At 35.7% G+C, this 22,492-nt stretch overlaps 2 protein-coding genes across 3 annotated transcripts; one reads left to right on the plus strand and one right to left on the minus strand.

The window, feature by feature from the left end:
• The first annotated feature begins 499 nt into the window (after window positions 1-499).
• Window positions 500-9,433, plus strand: LOC139120493 (protein DPCD-like). Of its 2 annotated transcripts, none has more exons than XR_011549109.1 (6): window positions 500-589; window positions 2,617-2,697; window positions 3,654-3,772; window positions 4,607-4,740; window positions 6,111-6,600; window positions 7,090-9,433. XR_011549109.1 is itself a non-coding variant. In XM_070684952.1 (6 exons), the coding sequence occupies exons 1-6, from the start codon at window positions 526-528 to the stop codon at window positions 7,779-7,781; spliced, it is 606 nt and encodes a 201-aa protein (XP_070541053.1). In that variant the 5' UTR covers window positions 506-525; the 3' UTR covers window positions 7,782-9,433. The 2 variants fall into 2 exon arrangements, 1 of the variants encoding a protein (XP_070541053.1); XM_070684952.1 differs by having other exon boundaries at window positions 506-589; window positions 6,111-6,213; window positions 7,677-9,433.
• A 3,036-nt stretch (window positions 9,434-12,469) lies between these two features.
• LOC139120494 (WD repeat-containing protein 54-like) lies at window positions 12,470-20,774 on the minus strand. The gene is made up of 8 exons (XM_070684953.1): window positions 20,440-20,774; window positions 19,182-19,244; window positions 17,705-17,771; window positions 17,100-17,156; window positions 16,211-16,418; window positions 14,624-14,786; window positions 14,091-14,162; window positions 12,470-13,666 (listed from the first exon to the last, which is right to left on the minus strand). Exons 1-8 carry the CDS (start codon window positions 20,662-20,664, stop codon window positions 13,532-13,534), a joined length of 990 nt encoding a protein of 329 aa, XP_070541054.1. The 5' UTR covers window positions 20,665-20,774; the 3' UTR covers window positions 12,470-13,531.
• Between the last annotated feature and the right edge of the window lie 1,718 nt (window positions 20,775-22,492).

The following is a 22,492-nucleotide window of genomic DNA, read 5'->3' on the forward strand; positions in this document are numbered from 1 at the left end:
ACAATGAAATGTTCAGTACTTTCATGAAGATATGATTAACATCAAAAGTCGATAAATACAAAACACAAAGGCAAACAAATATGAAAACAGGTGGAACAACTTTTTTGATATAACACAATTTCCATTATAGAATCTCAAATATAGGGGCAAACTTCAATAATAATAATAATAATAATAATAATAATAATAATAATAATGGTAATTATTGAATTATTTATAGAGCATCTATATGAACACATCAGCACATATGAGCACATTGTCATATTTACAAATGTATTTTTCCCTTGCATCAACTTGTCATCGTTTTTTGTTAAGCTTTTTGTGGCTAAATTTATTATGTATTCATATATACTGGAATTTTTTTCATAAATCTTCGGGACCACTTCCCAGTATATCAAATGGTTCACCCCTTGTGCATTACCACTCAGCCGCTCTCAGACACTGGAATCCGAACACGAATCTTATTACACGAATCTGAAAATCAATGAACAGCGCCCTCAATCAATGTTGACATTTTTCCGAAAAATGGCGATGTCCTCTTGGCAAGACGCGTTACGATCAGCAAGAAAAACGGCTCTTGTGCAAGACGGTGAGATTATCGTGATTTATTAACTTACTAGCATGCGCTTATGACGTTGTTAAAACAAGTATTTTTGCAAAGCTTCATATTCAGTCTCATCGTATAGAGACCATAAATTTTACGTGCCTTGAAGGCTTGATATATGCTTGGGTGTAAATTGTCATTCAGACTTGACAACTGAGACCTGATTCAAGAAGTCAGCCTGCTACCACACTCGGTCGCATCGGTGGCGACTGAGTGCGGTCGCATCGGTGGCGACCGAGTGTGGTTGAACCTCATGCAATGCATGCTCTCGTTTGCCCCTAACAGTCCATACGATTGTTAAGTGCCTTTACGACTAACAGGGGATAGCAAGATGCATGCTGCTCAGCTATGGACAGCCAATATTATTATTGGCCACGCAGTACAGATGCCAGTGAAAACGTGCACGGGCACGTTATTTGCTAGCCCTGCGTACAGGTCTGTGTGTTCCCGGCGTGATACGGCCTCCACCACACGCCGGCGTGATACGGCCTCCACCACTGTACTGTGAGGCCGAAGGCCGAACCTCGTACTGTATAAGAATACAGTACCGAGGTTCGGCCTTTGGCCTCACAGTACAGTGTCAGTCAATTCCCATCCGACGACGATCTAGGAAACATTCCGTACGCCTGTGGACCCAAATACCCTAACAAAACCTCGAGCTACACACTGCAGCTACCTTAAGGTAGTATGCACCTCGAAAGTGAAAGACTTAAACTTTTGCTCAAACTTTCCTCAAGGAATCTTTCAATCATTCTCTTTCAAAATCAAGAATAAAAATAGGGGTCACCGTGCAAATTTTGGTACTAGAGAAACAAATTACCCAAGATTTACCGATATGAGAAATTCAAAATGGCCGCCATCCCTGTGTTAACTCTATGGAGAAAAATAAAAATTTTCGAATTTCGAAAAACTAAGCCGGTGAAAATTTTTCTTTCACCAAGAGCTTTAAAATGAACCCCCACATGTGGTATATCAGAAGAGAATTGTAAAAGTTTGTGAGTCCGAATGTCTGTTCCCGAGGTGCGTTCCACCTTCTTTCTCACCTGCTCTATATTCAGTGTTCATTGGTTGTATAAGTACCGTAGTGTAGAGTTGCCACACTGTTCTCCAACTTTCCTCCTTTTTTGTGATGACGTTACCTTTCACCCAGCTGGTCAAAGCATGGACCACTGATTTGACCCAAGTGAGTGCGCCAAATGGTTTCTTGCCATGATGATGGTAATAATATACATAGGCTGTTCATATCATAGTGGTAAAAACGACTTCTACCTCAATATATATACTTTTTGACAACTATCACACCTTCACATCCACTTATACCCATCTTCTTAACTCTTCTAATCGATATTCGTTTTCACTTACTTCAACCATGGAGGTAAAAAGATCATGTGGTACCTCCACGTTTTATGGACTTGAATAGATTATGAAAGTGACCTTAAAATGAAATTTTCAAAGCAATGATTTCGTTGTTTTTAATATGAGAATAATGCTTTAGTCATTTCTTTTAGATAATTTTATAGTTTGCATAAATTGCATTATGTGCATGTTTCATGCCCATGTAGATGGCAGTCTTAATGTCCTTGGAATGCAAATTGCACTAGATACTCTGTATGCAGGCCAGCTTGGCCACATCTGACAATGACTGCTCATCATTCTCAGGCATAGAACTTTTCAGCAACAATATAGCCATTACAGCCAGTACTTTTAGTGACAGGTTTTCATTAAACTAAAGATTCTGAAACAAATATTCAAAACACACAATGAAGATACCTTACAACTGGTATTTGCTGATGAGAGCACAGGTTGTAGAACTACAGATATTTTGAAAAGGTTCAGTATTAATTTTTATGTGGATTTCGAATGACAAAATCACATTAACATGCACAAATAAAATGCTCTGAAAATGTTGGTAATGGTAATATGGAAATAGAAAAAGTATTGTTGTGTAGCTTAATTCCTAAATTTTGATTGCAACCTGTGAAAACTATTCCTGATAAAATGTTTCTTTCCAGGTAGGAAGAAAGTTCACTATCTGTTTAAAGATGGACGTGAGATGACAGAAGAATATGAGCTCAAGACAAATGATTTGCTAGGTTTGTGTTTTCATGAATTCATGATTCTTGTATTATCAATCAAAACTGGTTATTTACTTTATTTCAAATTTCTGAACTCATGAAGTTTCTCTGACCCCAGACCCACAAGGTAGATTATCCCTGTGAAAGTATGTTGCTTTCTGTTCGAAAGAAAGCATGCATGTTCAATACAATTTCTCACCAATAAATAGATTTGCATGTTGCTTGTTGTTTGTTTTGGTAGATAAGATTTGCATGTGTTTAACTAGAGATTTTGGTTTCACACTTATTGTAACTAATGGTGAGGCGAGATAATGGGAAAAAACCATAGATACGGTAGTCTCGCTTCTATGGACTATGAAAACACTATGTGTTTATTTGCAAATTTAGATGTTTCGACAATTTTGCATCAACATTAATGAACAAATCATGCTGGTTTGTCCAGTTAAACCAGATAGGCTTATTCTGTATACTAGAAACAAGTTTTGGTCATCAAATGCCATGTTTATTTTATGCAGGATTATACTCCTTCAGAAACTATACAGATGTTCTGTCTTGCTTGTGCACCATATGCGTATCTTTTCGTGTATCTGTCAAGTACACGTACTATAGGCACACTATGTACATGTGACACAAATTTGTCCAAAATTGTTCAGACAGTATCATAATGTACAGAATAGTCTGGTTGTTTTATAGATCCCTAAATTGTTAAGGTTGGTTACCTGATAAGTAATGGATTAAATCAATGATTGCTGTCAACTTGACTGTAAAATTCATGATAAACACAAACAACCATCATCAATGACAGTACAACGTACAGATGCCATGAATATGATTATTGATAATTTGCAATTCTATTGAGTCACAAATGTTATTTTCATTTATTGTCTGTATCAGCATGATAACGTTGTCATTAACTTCTAACCCAATTTATTGGTATATTTGCAATAATCATGGTGGTATTATTATCTTCCTAGTCAGGAAATGGAAAAAGAAAAGTGTTTTAGGAGGAGAAGGAAAGTGGGAATTTGAAATTGGTGAGCCGTTGAGTCAAGTAAGCCTTGAAACCGTCTCTCTTCGGGAAAGTTCCAGCAATGTAAGAAGTGAGCTTATGCTAATTTATACCTTTACCGTATATGTTACCTGTTATATTCTTCGTAACCTGTATCTTCCATGTACGTGGTGTTATAGAATTCACTTTCCTTTCTCTCATGAAGTTTTCAAAATGTCTTCCTTTTGGCAGGCTATTACTATCATCTTCCTGGTATACTGGGATACATGTATTCGGCACAAATATGTTTTGAAGTCCATGAATGAATGTAAACATTCTCAGCAGTCAACCCAACAACCAAGAGTTGATGGATAAGATGTGTGTACACTTTACGTACGGTACATTGTCTTGTCAGGCTTTAATAACCATATGAAACCCATGGTTAATGACAATCAAAACATACCGTACATGTAAACATATACATTTGAATCATTTTCAGATATCCTTGATATTTTGTTGCCATTACATTCCATTAGGCATAATTTCATATAGGCAGTCTCTGGATTGAGTCTGCTTGAATATGACTGAGCATTGGCCTTTCTATAATGTAAATTTACCGGTAATTAATAGACTGATGCCTACCCCAGCAACTATCTTGTGAAGTTGTGTGGCTGCTTCCTTTTATAGATCATACCATTTTGATCAAGTTACAGCATAGCTATATATTAATACCGTATATAAAGGAGATGCCACTCTGATGAAATTTTTCCATCAATAGTTTCCTTGAAAATTGGCAAGTTGATAGCATATTCTCAGTGAGTATTAAAATCACATTGTTTTTGAATGAGATTAGTTTGAGAACTAACTGTTTCATCTGCAGATACAATAGATACAATAATTTTAGTGACACTAACATTGTCTGTGTATATCTGTTCACAGCCTATGTTATCCAGGAAGGACACAAAGCTAGCATTCCAGTGGAGAATACGTAACCTACCCTATCCAATTGATACATACGATGTTACTGTTGATAGAGAAAATAAGGTAATTGTTGTAAGGACAAAAAATAAAAAGTGAGTGACATATCTTTGATATTAAATTATCTTTAAAGGGATACAGTCGTCAGAACTGCGCTCAAAGGTCATATGGGACCCATACGACTGATGTAAACACTATATCCACGTTTACTGTGCGATTGATGAAAGTTAAAACATGTTTATCATAGTTTACATCGCAAAATTTAAATGTTGCAGCTATGTTTACATGATTCATCTATGTAGTGCATGAAATGATAACAAAATGTTGGCCATCATGAGTTATGCATTCAAGTCAGTGGTATCATGCTTGTTCCTGGTAGGATCATGATGTGTATGTGCAGGAAATACTGTTTTCGTACTTTTTCATGGGAGCGCCATTTTATAAGTGCAGCACCTGTTTATTATTAAGCCTCTTAAAACATATAGGCATGGTCCAATCAGCGAGCAGTGATACTTCTATACATGTCGTTCAGTAAGCACATTTACAAGAACCAACTTTGGTTTGAAAATAAAATCATGAAAATAATGCATAAAATTTGCAGCTATTGGGGCTTTAACTACTACCCACAAAAAATCTGGCATTTTCAAAAGCATGGCTTCAGTTCCATTCTTGTTCAACTGTTCTATGGGTGTGTAGATATCACATCCTCAAGGCCACTTTTACTTATCTTTAATCATTGACTCCGGAGATCTTCATTTTGATTTATTTATCTGAATAAAATGTTTCATGTGCAGTTACTAGGGATACTACTTGAAATGACACAGAAAAGTGTGAAGTACTTTCATTCCCCCAAGCACCAGGTTTTACATTTCAATGTCTGTTGTTCTTTGAAAATACAGAAGAAGTAGAAAAAAGCCAATATTTTACCAGAGCCATTTTATCTAAGAATAACATACCACAGTTTGGTCTGAAGCATTGTTGTAAAAATACATTTATATAACCCTGTTATTATTCAGATAGCTCAGGATCAATTAGCATTCTTCAGATGTGTCAAAATGCTTTGGATCAATAAATGGGAGGGGAGAAAAGATTACTATTTGAACTGCATAGTGTTTATTTAAAAACCCATCTTCATTGTGCAAAGGCAGGATGAGTCATAATTTCAATGCTAAAGGACTGTTCTGGAATGCATGCAATATAAAGATGAGTACAAAGCACCAAGACATAGAACATGCATTGGTACAATATCAAGAGCCAGAGCATATTTTTTTTGCTCAACAGTAATGCCTCCTGCTGTTGCTGCAGAGAAGCCAGTGGTATGTGACAGTACAATATAAAGTTTTGAAAAGAAAGAGTAATGCAAATCCTGCAGGATATTTTTTGTTGTGTTTTTCTATTTAAATGTTTGTTAACACCAGCTTTTCATGTTCCATCAGCTGTAATGCATTTTTCTGTAATTTTGCAGGTACTTCAAGAAAATTTCCATTCCTGATATAGACAGGGTAAACTTACCCTTGGAATCAAGTGCATTAAGTATAGCACATGCAAATAACACACTTATCATAAATGTAAGTATCACTGTAGATTTCACAATGGCTACAGATTCCATTTTAAGTTTACAATGTCAATTTCACAAGCCAAAATAGTACAGACAGTGATGATTTTAGAGCTAGAAAAATTGCTAAAAGCTTGTCAACCTTGTCCCATCTCTTCAATGCTTAGATGTTGTATTAAACTTATAGCATTTAGTGACAGTTATAGTACTAACTTGTACACAATTTTGTAGTCTGTCTTAACGATTTTAGAAAGTAATATCTTGATGTGCTCATCTTAACAGCAAGCAGTAAATTGTTCCATAACATTGCACCAGTGTAAGAAATCACAAAATGAGAGATTATGGGCAGCATCTGCGCCCCATGAACAATCACAGATCCTAGGACTGAATTTTTTCCCAAGTAAAGGTTTGATTTCAGTTATGTGAGACTGGCAATGTCCATAAGATGAACGATGGTCATCAATATCAGGCGATGAATTACTCAGTTTGTGTTTATAAGTTGAGAGGTCACCGCCTACGTCACTGTAGTGACATGCTGCAGTGAGCCTCGACCAGCTAGCCAAATGGCAGTCTCTGGGTAGACTACTAGTCATGTTGGGTAAAGCTAGAAAAAAGGTGATATTTCAGTGAATTTTGAGGGGATTTCTGGTTGTGATAAGTCCCTAATAACCAAGCTGTCGATGAGTGTTGGCAATTGATAATTTGGATGGAAAATTTTACAAAATATTGTCGAACAAACTTGCGCAAAGGGTACTTTTGGCTTGTGAAAAGGGTGCTTGCGGCGGATTTGGACGCTAGCTGTGGTGGTGGGGTTAAAATCGTAAAAGTCAAAACCAGCCTGTAAAAGGCAGGAATCCTGTCTGAAAACACCACAGCTATGGACCCACAGCTATAAAGGGTACTGCCTGATATCAACCATTCATTCAGAGGACCATAATTCATTGTATTGAGAATGATCATTATAAGGTTTTCTAAACTACAGGTGTGATAACAGAGCTAATCCATTTACTTCTGTAAAAATCTTGATGATCCACAGACTACTAAATTTGCCATGCAGGTCAACATGTAACCTGGTAGGCCATTTATGTACTGTACAATCAAGAATGGAAGTAGAACCACCAGACTGTATTTGCAATGGTCTCAGGACAACCCCACCCCTACTCAGATCATGCTTTTGGCGTTGTCATCTCAATCCTACAGAACAATCTGCCACAAAGTCTATCAGCTTCTGTTCTTGCCTTTCTTTCTCAATTTGAAATATGAAACACCTTTTTTAGGTCTGTTGTCAATGTTGCTCTATGGTTTTGCTTTCTTTGGATTTATATTGTAGAAAATCCAGTAAATTGTTGATCAGATTTGAACTCACAACATACGGCACCTAGTCACGTAGCGAAATTGTAAGAATTATCATTGTGATTTCAACATGCTTCTTGATATTTTCATTTACTTTTAAACTTTCATTCCTGCTATGTACAGTATAAAAAGCCACAAGAAATACTGGACATGGAAAAAACGCTGATTGAAGAGTTGAAGAAATTGAAAGCATCTAAAGACGGAGACGTGGAATGTAACCCAAGCTAGATCATACTTATGAAGTGTTTTCGAGGGCTGCCATCCGTCCAAAAACTTCCAAATTTTGTGTAAACTGCATGATATTGCAATCAAGAGTCTTGTGTACTTCTACAGGATGAATTTTTTCCAATTTGACATTTCACCTTTTCCCACGTGATTGTTAGAATAGCCTTGAGTTAGTATCACTGACATGAGGGTCACTGACTTAAAATGTCACTGGTAATGTACAGCATCTTGGAGGTTCGTAGTGTGGTGGTTGTCTGAGCATCGTTCACTTTTAAAATCACTTTCACATAGCCGATCAGCTATGCAATAGCCTTAGTTCAAGACTCCTTAAGTAGCTGTTAATAATTACAGTATACCAATCAACCATAACTTTCCTTGCTGCTGAATATTGCCGCAACATGTCAGACAGTGAATTGATTCAGTGTTTCTTATCCAACACGTTTCCAAGAGAAGAAAGTGTAACGTCAAGGTCAAGCAACTCTGTGACTTCTCTGCAGATAGCATCTGTTGGCCTCATTCACAGTCCTGGACTGTGGCCTCATTTTACACAAAGGAACAAGAAGTAACTACAGGAAAGGTGAACCTTTTCACTCTCCTAGCAGTCTGTGTAATCCAAACATGGATGAATTCTAGTTGGTACACTAGTTATTGAATTGTAGCATCTAATTACTGAGAAAATCACATGCATTGTTTTTTTTTCTGCCAAATTTTAAGTTCCTTGTAAATGAAGTGCTGACTCATGATAGCAAACATAATTTTCAAAGACACCTGTTTGATGACAATTATGTCTGTAAAAGTTTGTGATTCTTCATGCCATGTAGAGATTATGAAGATTGACTGCATAAAAATATTAAAAATAGCTGACACTGTCTGAAGTCATTGTTCGGGCAGCCATAGCTCATTCACTGTGTCCTGTCATCTTTTCACAGTGTACCCTGTTGTTGCAACAGCCAAGTTCACATACAGGGACATGATGAGTTGGTGCTGGTAGATTATACCTGTCAACATTGCAATGTATCGTACAAAAGTTACTTTATCCTATTGTATCACATTCATTGACTGTATTACTGCTTGAATAAGACGTGATATAATTTGTTAGACTTCATTGAGTACTCTCTCTATATATGTATATCAGTTCAAAGGAGAAAGTTGCCGTTTTGGGGCAGGTTTATGTCAAGAAGAAATGAAATAGCTTTTTGAAATCAACCATAAATGCAAATCATATTGATTCTTGACGTAACGAGTTGGTACCATGTATAACCACAATGTGTTGTAACCCAAGGTTTACAGTTTGGTAAAGCCGCTGTTACAATTTAAGTGTAGATATGGGATAATATGTGACTGATATTTCTCAGCAGGGTCCTTTTATCAATTACTATTTCTGTATGCTGAAAGACAATACAACTGCATTCTAAAATAGGAAACATGATGAAATGCCACGTCTAAAATGACTGTGTGCCAGCACAAATACACACCATTGCTACTTAACGTTGTTTTTAATTCCCTCATTCCATATGCTGCTGTTTTCTGACTGTATTATCTTTTGTCTAGGCCATAGAATGTTCAAAATTTCCAGGTGATTGTCTGTATATTTCATCCTTGGCCTGACGAATATTGTAATGTAACACCTTGTAAATAAAAAATTAATTTCTTAATATGAGTGTCTACAACTTGCATGTTTTCTTCAGACATCATTTGATCTCCATTTAATATTGCGATGCTGTAATGTCCATTTTATATTGCGTGCCAGCAAAGATTTATAGTTTTGATTAAAACCTAACAACAGTATTGAAAAAAAATGTTGTTAATCCCTGCAGACATAGGTGGCAACACCTTTCACAGGGTTCAATGTTAGTGACTTTGGAGTCGTTGCTCCTGCGTCTCCATATCTATATCTTTCAAATATGGTGAACACCATAGGTATACTACTAATCCAATATAGCTGCACGGTTGTACTTTTACAATTTTGTGTGTCTCTGGAGCTACTTATTAGAGAAATATAACTCTCGCAACAGGAGCCATTTACCGGATTTGGATTAATCAATTTCTTTTAAATTGTCTTACAAGTTGACACCAAAAACTTGTTTATCCAAAATCAGTCTATTTCCTTATGTGATACATTGAGAAGCTGCTCTTGTTTATCCATGTCCAGAATCATTGCCCTACCGCAGTACCGTACATGCAAACATCGACTTAAAAATTCCTGAATGGTTCTGTAAAATACATGCTATTTGAAGCCTTTTGCATAAATTTCTTACGTAGTCCCAAAGGAAGTATGCTCATCCTTTATAATAATTGTCTGTAGTTTTGTATTTAATAGAAATAATAGTTTTCAAAGTTGTATCCCACTGCACATGAAGATTGCCAAACTATGGTAACAATGAATGTCAGTGGTGTCATTGCATGCAGAATACACTCACAGTGAATGACAACAGTACAGACAAAGCAAATTTTATTTCATAACATACATCAATTGTAACACTAGATCCATTGCACCACAAAACTGCTGGATGAAGTCAGTGCATCTAAGTACATGAGTCGTTAACACAGTTAAAAGAAAAACTTGCAAATAGTCATCATGATAACGACTCTCTCGTCAGCATTTTAATAATGACAGAAAATGAAAGATGCAGGGAATATTTGTTAAAACAGCCTCGTACATTGGGAGGTAAGATTTGATTGCTTTATTACTTTGTTTTCCCTTACACAGTGTGCTGAAATAGCAATTAAAAAAATATTGCACAATCTAATGTGTGCAAAGGGTAAAATGCTCTGAAAATGTGTGTAACAAGATAAACAGATGACTAAAAGAGACTTGCCACCAGCTAAGTAAATTTGCAAGGGAGATCTAGATATACCGGGTAAGATATTTCTTTTACAGTTACAGGAATTCATCAAATATTTTGTCATCATACCTCTTCTGGTTTTGGAAGTTGTTTTAAAACTTGCTTCTTTGATGAATGTATGTTTACAGATATGTAAAACATGCAGCATCAAATTTAAACGCGACTGTACAGCAGGGTAAAACCGTTGGGTATTCACAAAGTTGGGAACTCTATTACCTTTGGCAATTTAAAATTTTTCACTTCCATGATGTATTTGTACAAACAAAGCCAGTCACAAGAATTGTTTTCACCATCCTTGAAATTTAAAAGAAAAGAAATGCGTTGAGAGTTTACCAAAATGGTAGAAACACATGCAGACTTTGATTTGAAATTATAGTATAGAATCCATGGAAATTTAGTATCATTTATGGATGTGGTTTCATGTCCATCATTTTGCCATAAAATGAAATTTTCAAGGGAAACGCACCAATTTAAAATCTGATAAAACTGAGATCCACATGATCAAGTAGAAGCTTCAAAAATATACATAAATCTTTCCTGCACAAAATTGGCATAAAGATACCTAAATACCCATGGCATCATTTATCTGCCTGCAAATAAAAGGGATTCCCTGTGTTTTAACAAACTATCATGTGAAAGAAATAGACCACATACAATGGCTTGGTCATATGAGTGAGTCTGGAATTTTAGAAGGAGATATAGACATTCAAATGGATGGAGACATTGATATGGTGTTTGAAATTTGGTGACAGGAAATGAACTAGCATTCAAAAACCTAAGGCATTTTGGTACAATCAAAGCAATTTGACCATTTACAACAAGCTATCATTGCATTTCACTCGGAGGCACACAAAAAAGTAACGCTAGTGTTACTGATGTTCTGTCAGTAGACATGGCTGGCATACCACTTTTGCCACATAATGGGTATTGGAAAATTTGCAAAGATAGAGGAACTTTGAAAACAGATCTCCCATTCCGGTTGCATTCCAACTCCAACTTTTGTGTAAAGTTTGGTTTCCCATACCATATTCTTTTACATAATGTGAGGGATGCATACTGCAACATCTTGAAAATCAATTCATGGCTTCTTTACAGGAATTTACAGTATTTGCCCATATACAGATTGCAGATCCTGATGTCTGCACAAGCAAAAAGCTACAAGACACAAGTGAACTGATCACATGACTATTTCAATTCAAAGAAATCTGTGTGAATCGAGCACAAAATCACCATGTGTTAAACATCAATCTATTAATGAACATGTGTCATAAAGGCCTTCACAGACGATTTTCAAAATTGATATAACCAAAGACATCAATGTCATCAATATGGTTTAGAGTCACTTTGCATAATCACTGGACATGCTGTGATCATTTTCTATTTCAGTTTGATAATAACCATCAATTTGATGGATTTTGATGTCATTTCATCTTTCATCATAACCATCTCATCACTTTAAACATTTCCTTTCACATCAGAATGCACAGGTACATTATCTTCAAAGGCTCCAAACACACCCCAAATACCCAATGTCTGTGTGTTCCAGCAGGGGCTGCCACATACACACTTATGGAGAGTGGAGATCCAGATTAATGAACAGTGTGACATGATAATCCTATAAACTGAGACACAGCACTTCTTCATCAGGGTCTTGAGAATGAGTTTTTTTATAGTAAATTTGACAGCGACTATTCCAAATATAACAAATATTATTGTGAAGGTTTCACATCATGGTAGTGATATTTTTGTAAGGGAGAATGACCTTGATGAAAGTTTGTTTACGTTAAGATGGAGGTTTCGATAGGAGACTTAACAGACATTGAACTGCATCTCACAGATGAAAAATGCGGCAAAGGTTGTATTAATCATCACACTGACTGTTTGAAATGTCAATATCACATCATTAAAATTTCAAAAAAATTCCTCTGTTACATACAACAGGGAAAACCCTAGAGTAGGGGTGCTTACACAAACAAGGATGCTTACGATTAAAGTGAATCACCATTTGTTCTTGGAACATAGCAAAGTTGGGTGCTCTATTTCAACACATATTTTTCTGTTGCAGTAATAAATAAGACTGGAGTACACATCAGACATCCCATGTCACTCTAAAAAAATCTAAGTAACAGTACATTTTGATACAAGTTATACCTAATCTAAACTCATCTTTTTACAATCATGTTGGACGGCATGAGACAATGTGGTACACATACAAAAGTTGACCATGTGTTCATCAAGTGATTAAACTATGAGAAATTGACCAAGATTATCTTGGCTCATGCTCATTAAAATGTAGTCAACACACTAGTTTCTTGTGAGATATAGTCCTGTAGCATAATGAAGATGATATTGCATGTCTGGCTGTGTTCTCACTCTCAAAAGCTAGGATATCTACAAAATAGCAAACATGAAAATTCAAGAACTTCCACACAATGCTGACCACTGGTAACTTACAAAACTTGCTAAGAAGATCCCTTGCCAATGTAGTACCGGTATATAGTGATACGACTAGGAAGTAGTTCTTCAGTAACATGTATGACAAGTGCAGAGTGCACACAGTATACTTAGCTGACATTTGTTTTGGTAACATTTGCCGATGACATGTAAAAAAAAGTGACAAACTGAAATTCTCCTTCAAGGTATGAAGTACTATAAAATACAACACCCTGGTCAAATCAAGTCTTCACTTCTGAGTTGTAAAAGGCAGAAGCAGGAACTATAGTTTACTACAATTTAATTTTGATGCTGAGTTCTAATAAGTCATCCCGTCTATGTGAAATTGGCAACACTAAATGTGCATTTTTTGGAGTGTATTCTTGTCAAAGTCACAAAACAACCTCACTGACATAACTTAGTTTATACAATGATACTATCTATATCTTGTTTGAAAAGCTTGGGCTATTTATTTTATGCTTTTTGTGAGAAGCAAACCACTTCATTGTGATCATAGCCGGTAACGCCAAAGGCTCGGCCATTCCTGCTGGTAAACTTTGCTCCGCACAATTGCACATCTGTCACACACTCGGAGAATTTCAGGTCAACCTAGCGAAAAAAAATATTGAAATTAATTATTCATCTGATTCAAATAACCATTACATTGGAGACGCAGTGTTGTTTGGATGAGTTAAAGTCTTCATTTTATCCTCTGGAAATTTTACACAATATTAAAATGCAAAGTGTAGTCATTTTTACTTTGTCCTGCGGCTAGTGACAAATTTCTTTGATGATATTTTTATGCATTGTATGTGTGGAGTTTGACAATATTGGGTGTCCTTATCCTTTCATACAGAGTATTAATATTTTTGACAAAGTGCTCAAAGATGACCAACCCACGAACTTGAATTAATTTTACAAGTTACACCAAAATAAAGCCTGTATAGAAAATTATTAAAATGAGGGAGAAAAGTGATCTTATGTAAAATTGGAAGGTGAGAAAACTATATCGTAAAGTTTGAGAAAGACACACCTCTGGATAAGATTCATTTCCTTTAGAAACTTCCCAGACTCTGACAAAGGAATCTTCACTGGCTGTCACTAACTGAAATATAAGAAGAAATACACTTCAGAATTGTCTGGACAATTGCATGATATACTGGCTACCAGGATAGCTTGAAAGATCAACAGAAACATGATCTATGAATGCATGAAGAAATGTTGCACTGCTGTTTAGGATACATATTTGATTTGTTACGATGTGATTAATAGAATCTATCGCAAAACTGTGATGCAATATGAATATCTTGGGTTCCTCGTGCTGTCATCAGAGATAATTCAACAATGATGATAATAATTTGCGACCCACTCTCTGAAAGATACCCAAACTCCACCATCCAGAACAATTTTACCCTGGCTTAATTAATATACTTTGTGGCAAATCCACTTGCATAATCCAATGGGAGAAGTGGGAGCTCAAGCTGGTGACAGTCTTTTATTGGAAGTCGTAGTTGACAGATGATGGATACTGGTATATGTTTGACAGCAGAACTAAGGGAAACTCACCAATCCCACTGATGGAGCTACATCCATTGAATTGATCCATTTGGCATGAGCACAGATTTCTACATGTAAACTACCAGTGTTGGCATCAAAGATACGAATGTGACCAGAGCCGTACGCTCCAGCCACAAAACCACTGAATAAACACACAGCTGAACAGGTACAACTAAAATGAAGAAAGAAAGTGCACATATGTCACAAATAGAGATGTGATGTGGCAAATCATCACCTGATTGAACCAAATTGAACTTTAAAATGTAACAGAATCAACATCGTATGAAAACACCCCATTTCATCAGCAACAGTGATGACAATTTTCATGTTATTGACAAAGAATGGTACATAAGCTTACTATATTGTCACTGTTTTGGGTCAATGATATCAACTGATGTATTTACTTTATTCATGTATTTTGATACTGTTCTTTGAACTTGAGGACATGGCAGGCAAGGTAAGCAATGATAATCCTCTTTCTCACAAGTGGTATTTATTTCTATGGTTTGTCTATGGAGCCTGGTAGAAAGAAGATGAACATTGAATGGCATCAGTGTTTTTGTTACATGTAAGGCTGGGACCTGGTAAATGTTACCGAGGTTCCCCAGTCATTTTACTGGGGTTCCCCTTGGTATATCAATGCAATCAGATTTAGAGATAGCAGAAATGTTACCAGGGTTCCCCAGTCATTTTACTGGGGTTCCCCTTGGTATATCAATGCAATCAGATTTAGGGATAGCAGAAATGTTACCAGGGTTCCCCAGTCATTTTACTGGGGTTCCCCTTGGTATATCAATGCAATCAGATCAGGGGACAGTAGAAATGTTCCGGGGTTTCAAAATCATTTACCAGTGTTCCAGAACCTTAGCAAAAACACTGGCATACTTTTGAAAGCAAAATCAAACATTTAATTTATGGCAAACTCCACAATATATTATCCTTTAAAATACAGCTTTGTGGTTGTCAGTGAGCTACCTGACTGATAATGAACTGTATGAATCATGGTTAAAATAATTCTTCAAACTTGAAAGTCATGATGGCCCTAATAAAATCATGTTTTCTAATCCAAACTGAGACATGAAATTTACAATTACACATTAACATACAGTAGCTACATGTATGGTTAAAAAGGAGTGTTGGCCAGCACTAATTTATAAAGAGTCTTTTTTACAGATCAAAGCTTACATGACTGTGAAATATGAAGCAAAACTGAAACATGTAAGTCGGGGACTCTGGATAAATAAAAAAAAATTTGCCTGGCAATTACCTCATTGCCTTTTGATCTTAAACCCCTCCCCTAAATGATAATTGATAGAGAACTTAAAATCCTTCCTCTTAACAAAGTAGTCCCATTTCTCATGCACCTATCTTGGTTATCCACAGCTCATTCATTCAGTAAACGTCTGAGTGATGTGAATGGCACAGCTGAACTGTGAACGTATCTGTTCTCATACATTCGGACTGTTGTCACCGTTAAGGAGGACTCTTTACAGGATGTCACAACAGGTAATACTGAGCATAGCTCAAATTACCAAAAGTGCAAATTAAATAAAATTGACCATGAAATGAAAATCTCCTAAGTAGATAGCATCTTACCCAGAGCCATTAATCTTTGCTAATCTACTGAATGGTGTTCCTGCTTTCCACACTATGATGTTACCGTTGTCATCAGCACTAGCCATCTCATTTCCAGTATTCTGGATGTCGCTGACCGCATAGGAATGACCGGTAAGAGTTTCTGACAATGTTATATTTGGTCCTTTTGCAGGGACGTTGAACACCAGTAATGTACCCTTTGCGGAACCTTCATTCAAAACAAAACATTAAATAGTCATCCAGATACAGAGAACATTAAAACTAAACACTACTTTTTTCAATAAAAGACACAAATAACAAACTTTAATGTACGGCACACATAATTGGTAAATATTTGATATTCCTCGAGATATGAAATTTTAACTTTTGCAAAGTACACAGATTGCTGCTCTCACTTCATTGACCTATTCACTGATAAATCCATTTCAACAGACAGTCACAATTTTGTAAGAATTGTAGAGTCAAACTATCAGCCTACACCAAGCCTTGGAATTTTGGAAGAAATTATGATTTGGAGATCACTGAATTTTACATTAGATTTCACTTGACCTATAAAAAGTTTAGCCAATGGCCAGCAAACAAGACTGTAGAGGACTACAATACAAATCAGAAGGAACTGACATTAATTATCATACTTGTCTTGTAAACTGTCCACTTGCCAGGTACATGACACAACAATAATTACTAAATACATGTAGATATTGCTTTATATATCAATACAGTTCTACAGCTTTATCACATATAGTTCAGTTTCAAGAACAAACTAAAATTGCTAATTGATTCTGCCCACAGAAAATGTCATTGTGCCTGTGTCATCTACTAGGCAGCATTAATGCATTTGTGTAGGTTGCTTAATTTTACTTAATGTGATAGCACAATAGTTTCTCACCTACTACGATATGGCTGTCACCAACACCTGTCACACCTCTCGCAAAGATCTCACTGGCTGCAAAGAAAGATATAACAATGTTATACACAAGAAACTCTCAACAACTTACATTCATTTGTGGTAAAGTATATTTAAGAAAACAATCAGTTTATTTTAGTAATTTACAGAGTAACTGAGGGATTTGTTTGGGATATCTCATTGAATATAATTCTAACTACATGCAAGAAATGGCTAGTACAAAAAGCTGATGTGGAATAAGTATTCACCATAAGGACATACCATGTGTCAACATTATTTGAATTTCCATTTCCACACTTAGAAAATAAAATCCAAGTTCAATTGGTATGTTACCATGCATTAAAGAAAGACAAGATTTACACCATGTTCAGACTGCAAGATTAATAGAATGCTATCAAAAATGTGGCATAATTGTTGGGAAATAAACAAATTTGGTGTGACTGAGTAAAACTCTACCATGTCATTGCTTCTTTCATGCACCATTTACTGTTGAGTGCTTTTATTTACAATTGAACGGCAATTCAAGCCCCCTTAAAGATGCATGTCATCTGGCACAAACAAGTATAAAGAAATGACCGTTTTCCTACCTTGCCCACTGTCAGAACTCCCAAATGAATGCCAAAATAACATTATTGAACCATCAGCCTCAAATATCTGCAAATGATAAGTAAAATGTAATAATCCTTATTTCTCACATAAAGTTATGTCAGTCAGATTGTCTTGAAAACTGTCTGACAAGTTTCTTTTTGGACTTAAACAATTTGCATATAAATTATATACAAACCACTTTTTATCATAATGTTCATCTTTTCAAGTTGTTCAGCCTTAATTATTTATGTTTGATACAAAAAACCCTAATTTACAAACATTTGAAGGGAAAGTTACCCTAGTTTGTATTTCTTTGTGCAAAGTTTGCTAAAACCTGTCTTGTTATCTTTCGATTATAAAGTCTTATATGAAAAAATGACTAGGAATAAATGCATGGATTACCATGGCTCTACAATATACTGTTACACAAATGTCAAAATATTGGACTCTTATCATGACTGACTGTTTAAACAATCTGACAGCTTCGCAATCTACAAGTAAATTCTTGTGTCGTTTGAAACTGGCCTGCATAAAAAATATTATTCATTATCTACGTATAAACACTATTAAACTGAAAATCACTGGTACATATTGTATAAATTAACTTGTATCGAGAAAAAGATTGATGTAAACCACTTGTTCATACAAAATTAACATGAAGATTGCCTTTTAAGCCTCAGATGTTCTGTAGTTGTGAGCTCGGTGTAAACATAATTTGAAATATTTTTGTCAGGTACTGATACACAATGGCAATGAGATAAAGATGTGTGAAGAAGCAATTTCATCAACATCACAGTCGACATACATTTGAATAACATTTGAATATATTGCCATTGGAAAATTGTATAAAATTGTGGAAAAGGTTACTGTTTTTTTTTTAAAGCTTGGTAAGAACAACTGTCACAGCCTGGCTACTCCACTTTGATCTGATTAGCTGTTTTAATTCCTCAATGCTGGAAAAGCTCGATGTTCACAGCAAGCAAGCACCAATTTTGTTTGATGCAAGATACTACTTACATTGGTTAACATGTTGAAAGATACTGAATGAATGGGTGTCTATGCATATATTCGACCCCGATTTTAGACAAATTAAATGAAACCATCCATGACCATTAATTCATTTACGTGTTGGTTTCATATATCGTGTCTAAAACCGGGGTCTCAATGTGCATAGTCATCCATTCATTCAGTATCTTTCAATATGTCAAACAATATAAGTAAGTATCTTGTATCAAACTAAATTCATGAGAAATGGCCGACTTTGTCCCTTTAATTAGGAAATCACGCTATAACAGTTCACACAGTGATATAAACCCATGAAATCCATAAAGTAGAGTATGAGACAACAGCAAAATTTAAAATGACAGGTTTATTCTGACAAAAAATCACTAGGATTTAATCATCAAATTTTGCACAGTTACAACACTGACATGTCACAATTGCACAACATCACAATTGTTTACCGCTGAAACTTACCTGTATACCCCTCTGTGATAAAATCACTAACATGCTTCTTGAAGGAAATTCACAAAATTTGGCCTGTGAAAAAGGAAAGAAAGAAGAGATAGAATGTGGATGGATGTCCTAAGGCAACAAAAACCAATTTATTTCAGGTCATCATACACATCATTCACGACCTGTGCACCATTTCTTTTACCCATCCATTCCCCTCTTTGTTCTGCCATATCCTTGCCACAGTATTCCTAAACAAATGACTAACACACATCCTAAGTGATCTATAATATCCTGTTATAAAAATTAGAAGGTTGATTGTGATGGAGCTTCTTTATATTTTCATACTGTAATGCTAAAAAGGAAGACAAAATATCTTGCTGTCAATTAAAAAAAACAATAAGTGTCAAAGTAATAGACTAAATTCTAATAAGCTTGCGCAAAGAAAGATTACTAAATTATAACTTAAACCTAATGTATGCAAGTGACAATGGTAGAAGGGAGATTAACGATTGAACAATAATTTAGTCAGTAGCTTATGATTTTTATTACATTCCACATTACTTTCTCTTTCAGTCAAATTGGCATCTGCTGCTGGGGATCATTACATTAACAGAGACTGCATCACATTCTTTTACAAAAAAAAAGCTGATATGATGGGATGGAGCTATTAAAATTGGTCATTGCATTTTTCTGAAAAATGACTTAACTGAGTGAGTTTCTGTACTGTGTATCAAACAAATAACATGAGATCAGTCGGAGTAAATTATTTTGTATTTTCATTAGCGAAAATCACGGTGATGATTTTCTCAACAGTCACATCAAATACATATTAAAAAGAATATCACCAATTTTAGAAACGTGTTGTATTATATGAAATGGTGATTACCATAACGTTGGATATGGAGTCGTGATTTGCTGATGTATCATCATGTGACTAAAAGTAATAATCGTGATTACATGTGTGAATTGCCCACAAATTTTGCCAACCTATGCTATAGATATAATACACACTCTCGAATCAAATCTGGCATGACCTAATGGGATAAACTGATCGGTGGAATGACCGACGATGACATCAATTGCGTTGCTAATGGCAACCATTTCCTGCCCCGCAAATCATGTGTGGGCCTGACAGTGACAGTATCTTATTGCCAGGGTTCTTTCGAAGATTCGCCGCTTGCGTGTTGTTCTTTCCATGAAAATCGGGTTAACATGACAAAAGCCTTGTTTGATTATCGAATTTTAATCGATAGTGCTCATTATTTTCGTCAATACTCACCTGCAATATCATAGAATTTCCCGTTGGAGCCCCCATCTCTTTGCAGCTGACTTGCCTATGCTGTATGTTCGTTGCATCTCCGCTGCAGTTTGCAATGTTCACGACAGTTTTGTGCACCACAGCGTAACTGGTTAGATTTTTGTCCGGCATGGACAGCACGCTAAGGTTGTTGTACAGGCACGACGCGCTGCCTTTAAGCTGCACAGACTTATCTCTCTGAAACATGACTCACAATATATTTCCTTGGGCGGTCTACGTCTGTTGTCAGCGTCCTCGCTACAAGGTAGCCGGTGCACGGTTGACCAATGACAAACGGAATGGAATGAACCGGAAGTAGGAGAATTGGGGCATGTTTTGCGCATGCGCAGTTAGTCCTGTAGGAAAACTGAAACCAGATGCGATGTTTTTGTTCGCTCTTCGGTGAGATTTTTTAGGAATGGTCGAAAATGGGAAAAAATTCTGCAGTGCAAAAATCGCAAAGTACGTTTTTTGCAACAATTTTTGCAACAATTGATATCCAAATTACAATTTGTAATTTAGTTTGGTAAAGTGTGCCATAATTCAATTTTTGTCTGTCTTCGCATCAGTCTGCAAAGTACATAACAAGTTTGTCGAATTTAATCCAGGAATGTTAAATAAAAACGTATGTCAGAATTCTGACCCCAATTACTTCTGCATCGTTTGGGACTCAGCAATGATATTGGAAGAAAGGACTGTACGAAATACATTTATTAACAAAAAGAATACAAGTTTAAAATATTATTCATGCCACAATTGTGGCAGTTGATTTTTGGATTAGTTGGATAAATAATCTTTCAACAAATGTATTGATAGCTATTAAAAACAATTAATATCAATATTGAACAAAGGGATCATTTTACAATCATTTCCTTTCTTGGTGCACCAAGTTGACAGGACAGCATTAAAAAGACAAGTGACGAACTGAAAGGGGTTCAGTGAAGGTGGTCAAAAATGGTACAAATCTCGCATCAATTTTTCACACAGTTTCTCATTCATAATTTTGCTGGTTCTTTCCACTGTAGAGGAAGAATTATGCAGATGAAAGAATTTGGCAGGGAGTGGCAAGCGGCTCATGAACTATAATATAGAAGGCAAGAATTTGATGATGCAGGTATGGATGAAACTGCTAAAGATACACAAGATTTACAATTTGTAATTCAGTTTGGTGAAGTGTGCCATAATTCAATTTCCCTCAACAAAACCAATTGAAAAAGTCAACATATGGCCAACTGAAATGTATGTGACACTTATAATTTGTGCACTTAGTAAAATTTATTATTTTACTTCCAACATCTCTGTTTGGTATACCACCTGTTGCACTCGGGTCTCCCTGACAAACAAAAGTACATCTACAATTGTACTTGCTGGTATCTATTTGAGCAGTTTCTAGTACAATTTGTGACCTGAGCACTAAATTGAAAGAGGCATGTAGTAAAATATACTGTTTCAGGTTTTCAGTAAATTTAATGATAGACAGCAGTTTAACAATTTTCAAACATTTGCACATGCAGGCAATTTGTTCAAAAGTAGCATATGTACAGATAAGTAAATCCAACTGCCAATTGTTGTCTGTTGATAAATGCTCTCAGGTCTTCACAATTAACTTTTGAAATGTGTTGAAATTACATAAAGTAGTTTTTCATAATCGTGCAGTAATTCATTCCTTTCATGGATGATTAGCTTGGCTTCTAAATAAAAAGTTGGACAACAATGCCATGCACACAATTTTACTTTGAATTTTCTTTCGGTCATATCTGTATTGACACAGTGAACTAGCTTCTTCAACAATTATACCATGATGCAAAAACGAAGAATAATATTATACAAAATTTATACAACTGTATCAGACTTTGGCCTTGTAAAGATTTCAGTTTATCAAGATGCTGCTTTGAACAAGTGAAATTGGATTTTTTAAAGAATTTCAGTACCCTTTGTTTCATTTGATATTTCAAAATTTTTTTATCATTCACGTAGAGACAAGGGTGAAGAATGCTAGGCCCATATGCTTGGCTGCATGACCATTCAACATTAT

Source organism: Ptychodera flava, chromosome 20 (assembly GCF_041260155.1).
Source record: "Ptychodera flava strain L36383 chromosome 20, AS_Pfla_20210202, whole genome shotgun sequence".
NCBI classification, from domain to species: Eukaryota; Metazoa; Hemichordata; class Enteropneusta; family Ptychoderidae; genus Ptychodera; species Ptychodera flava.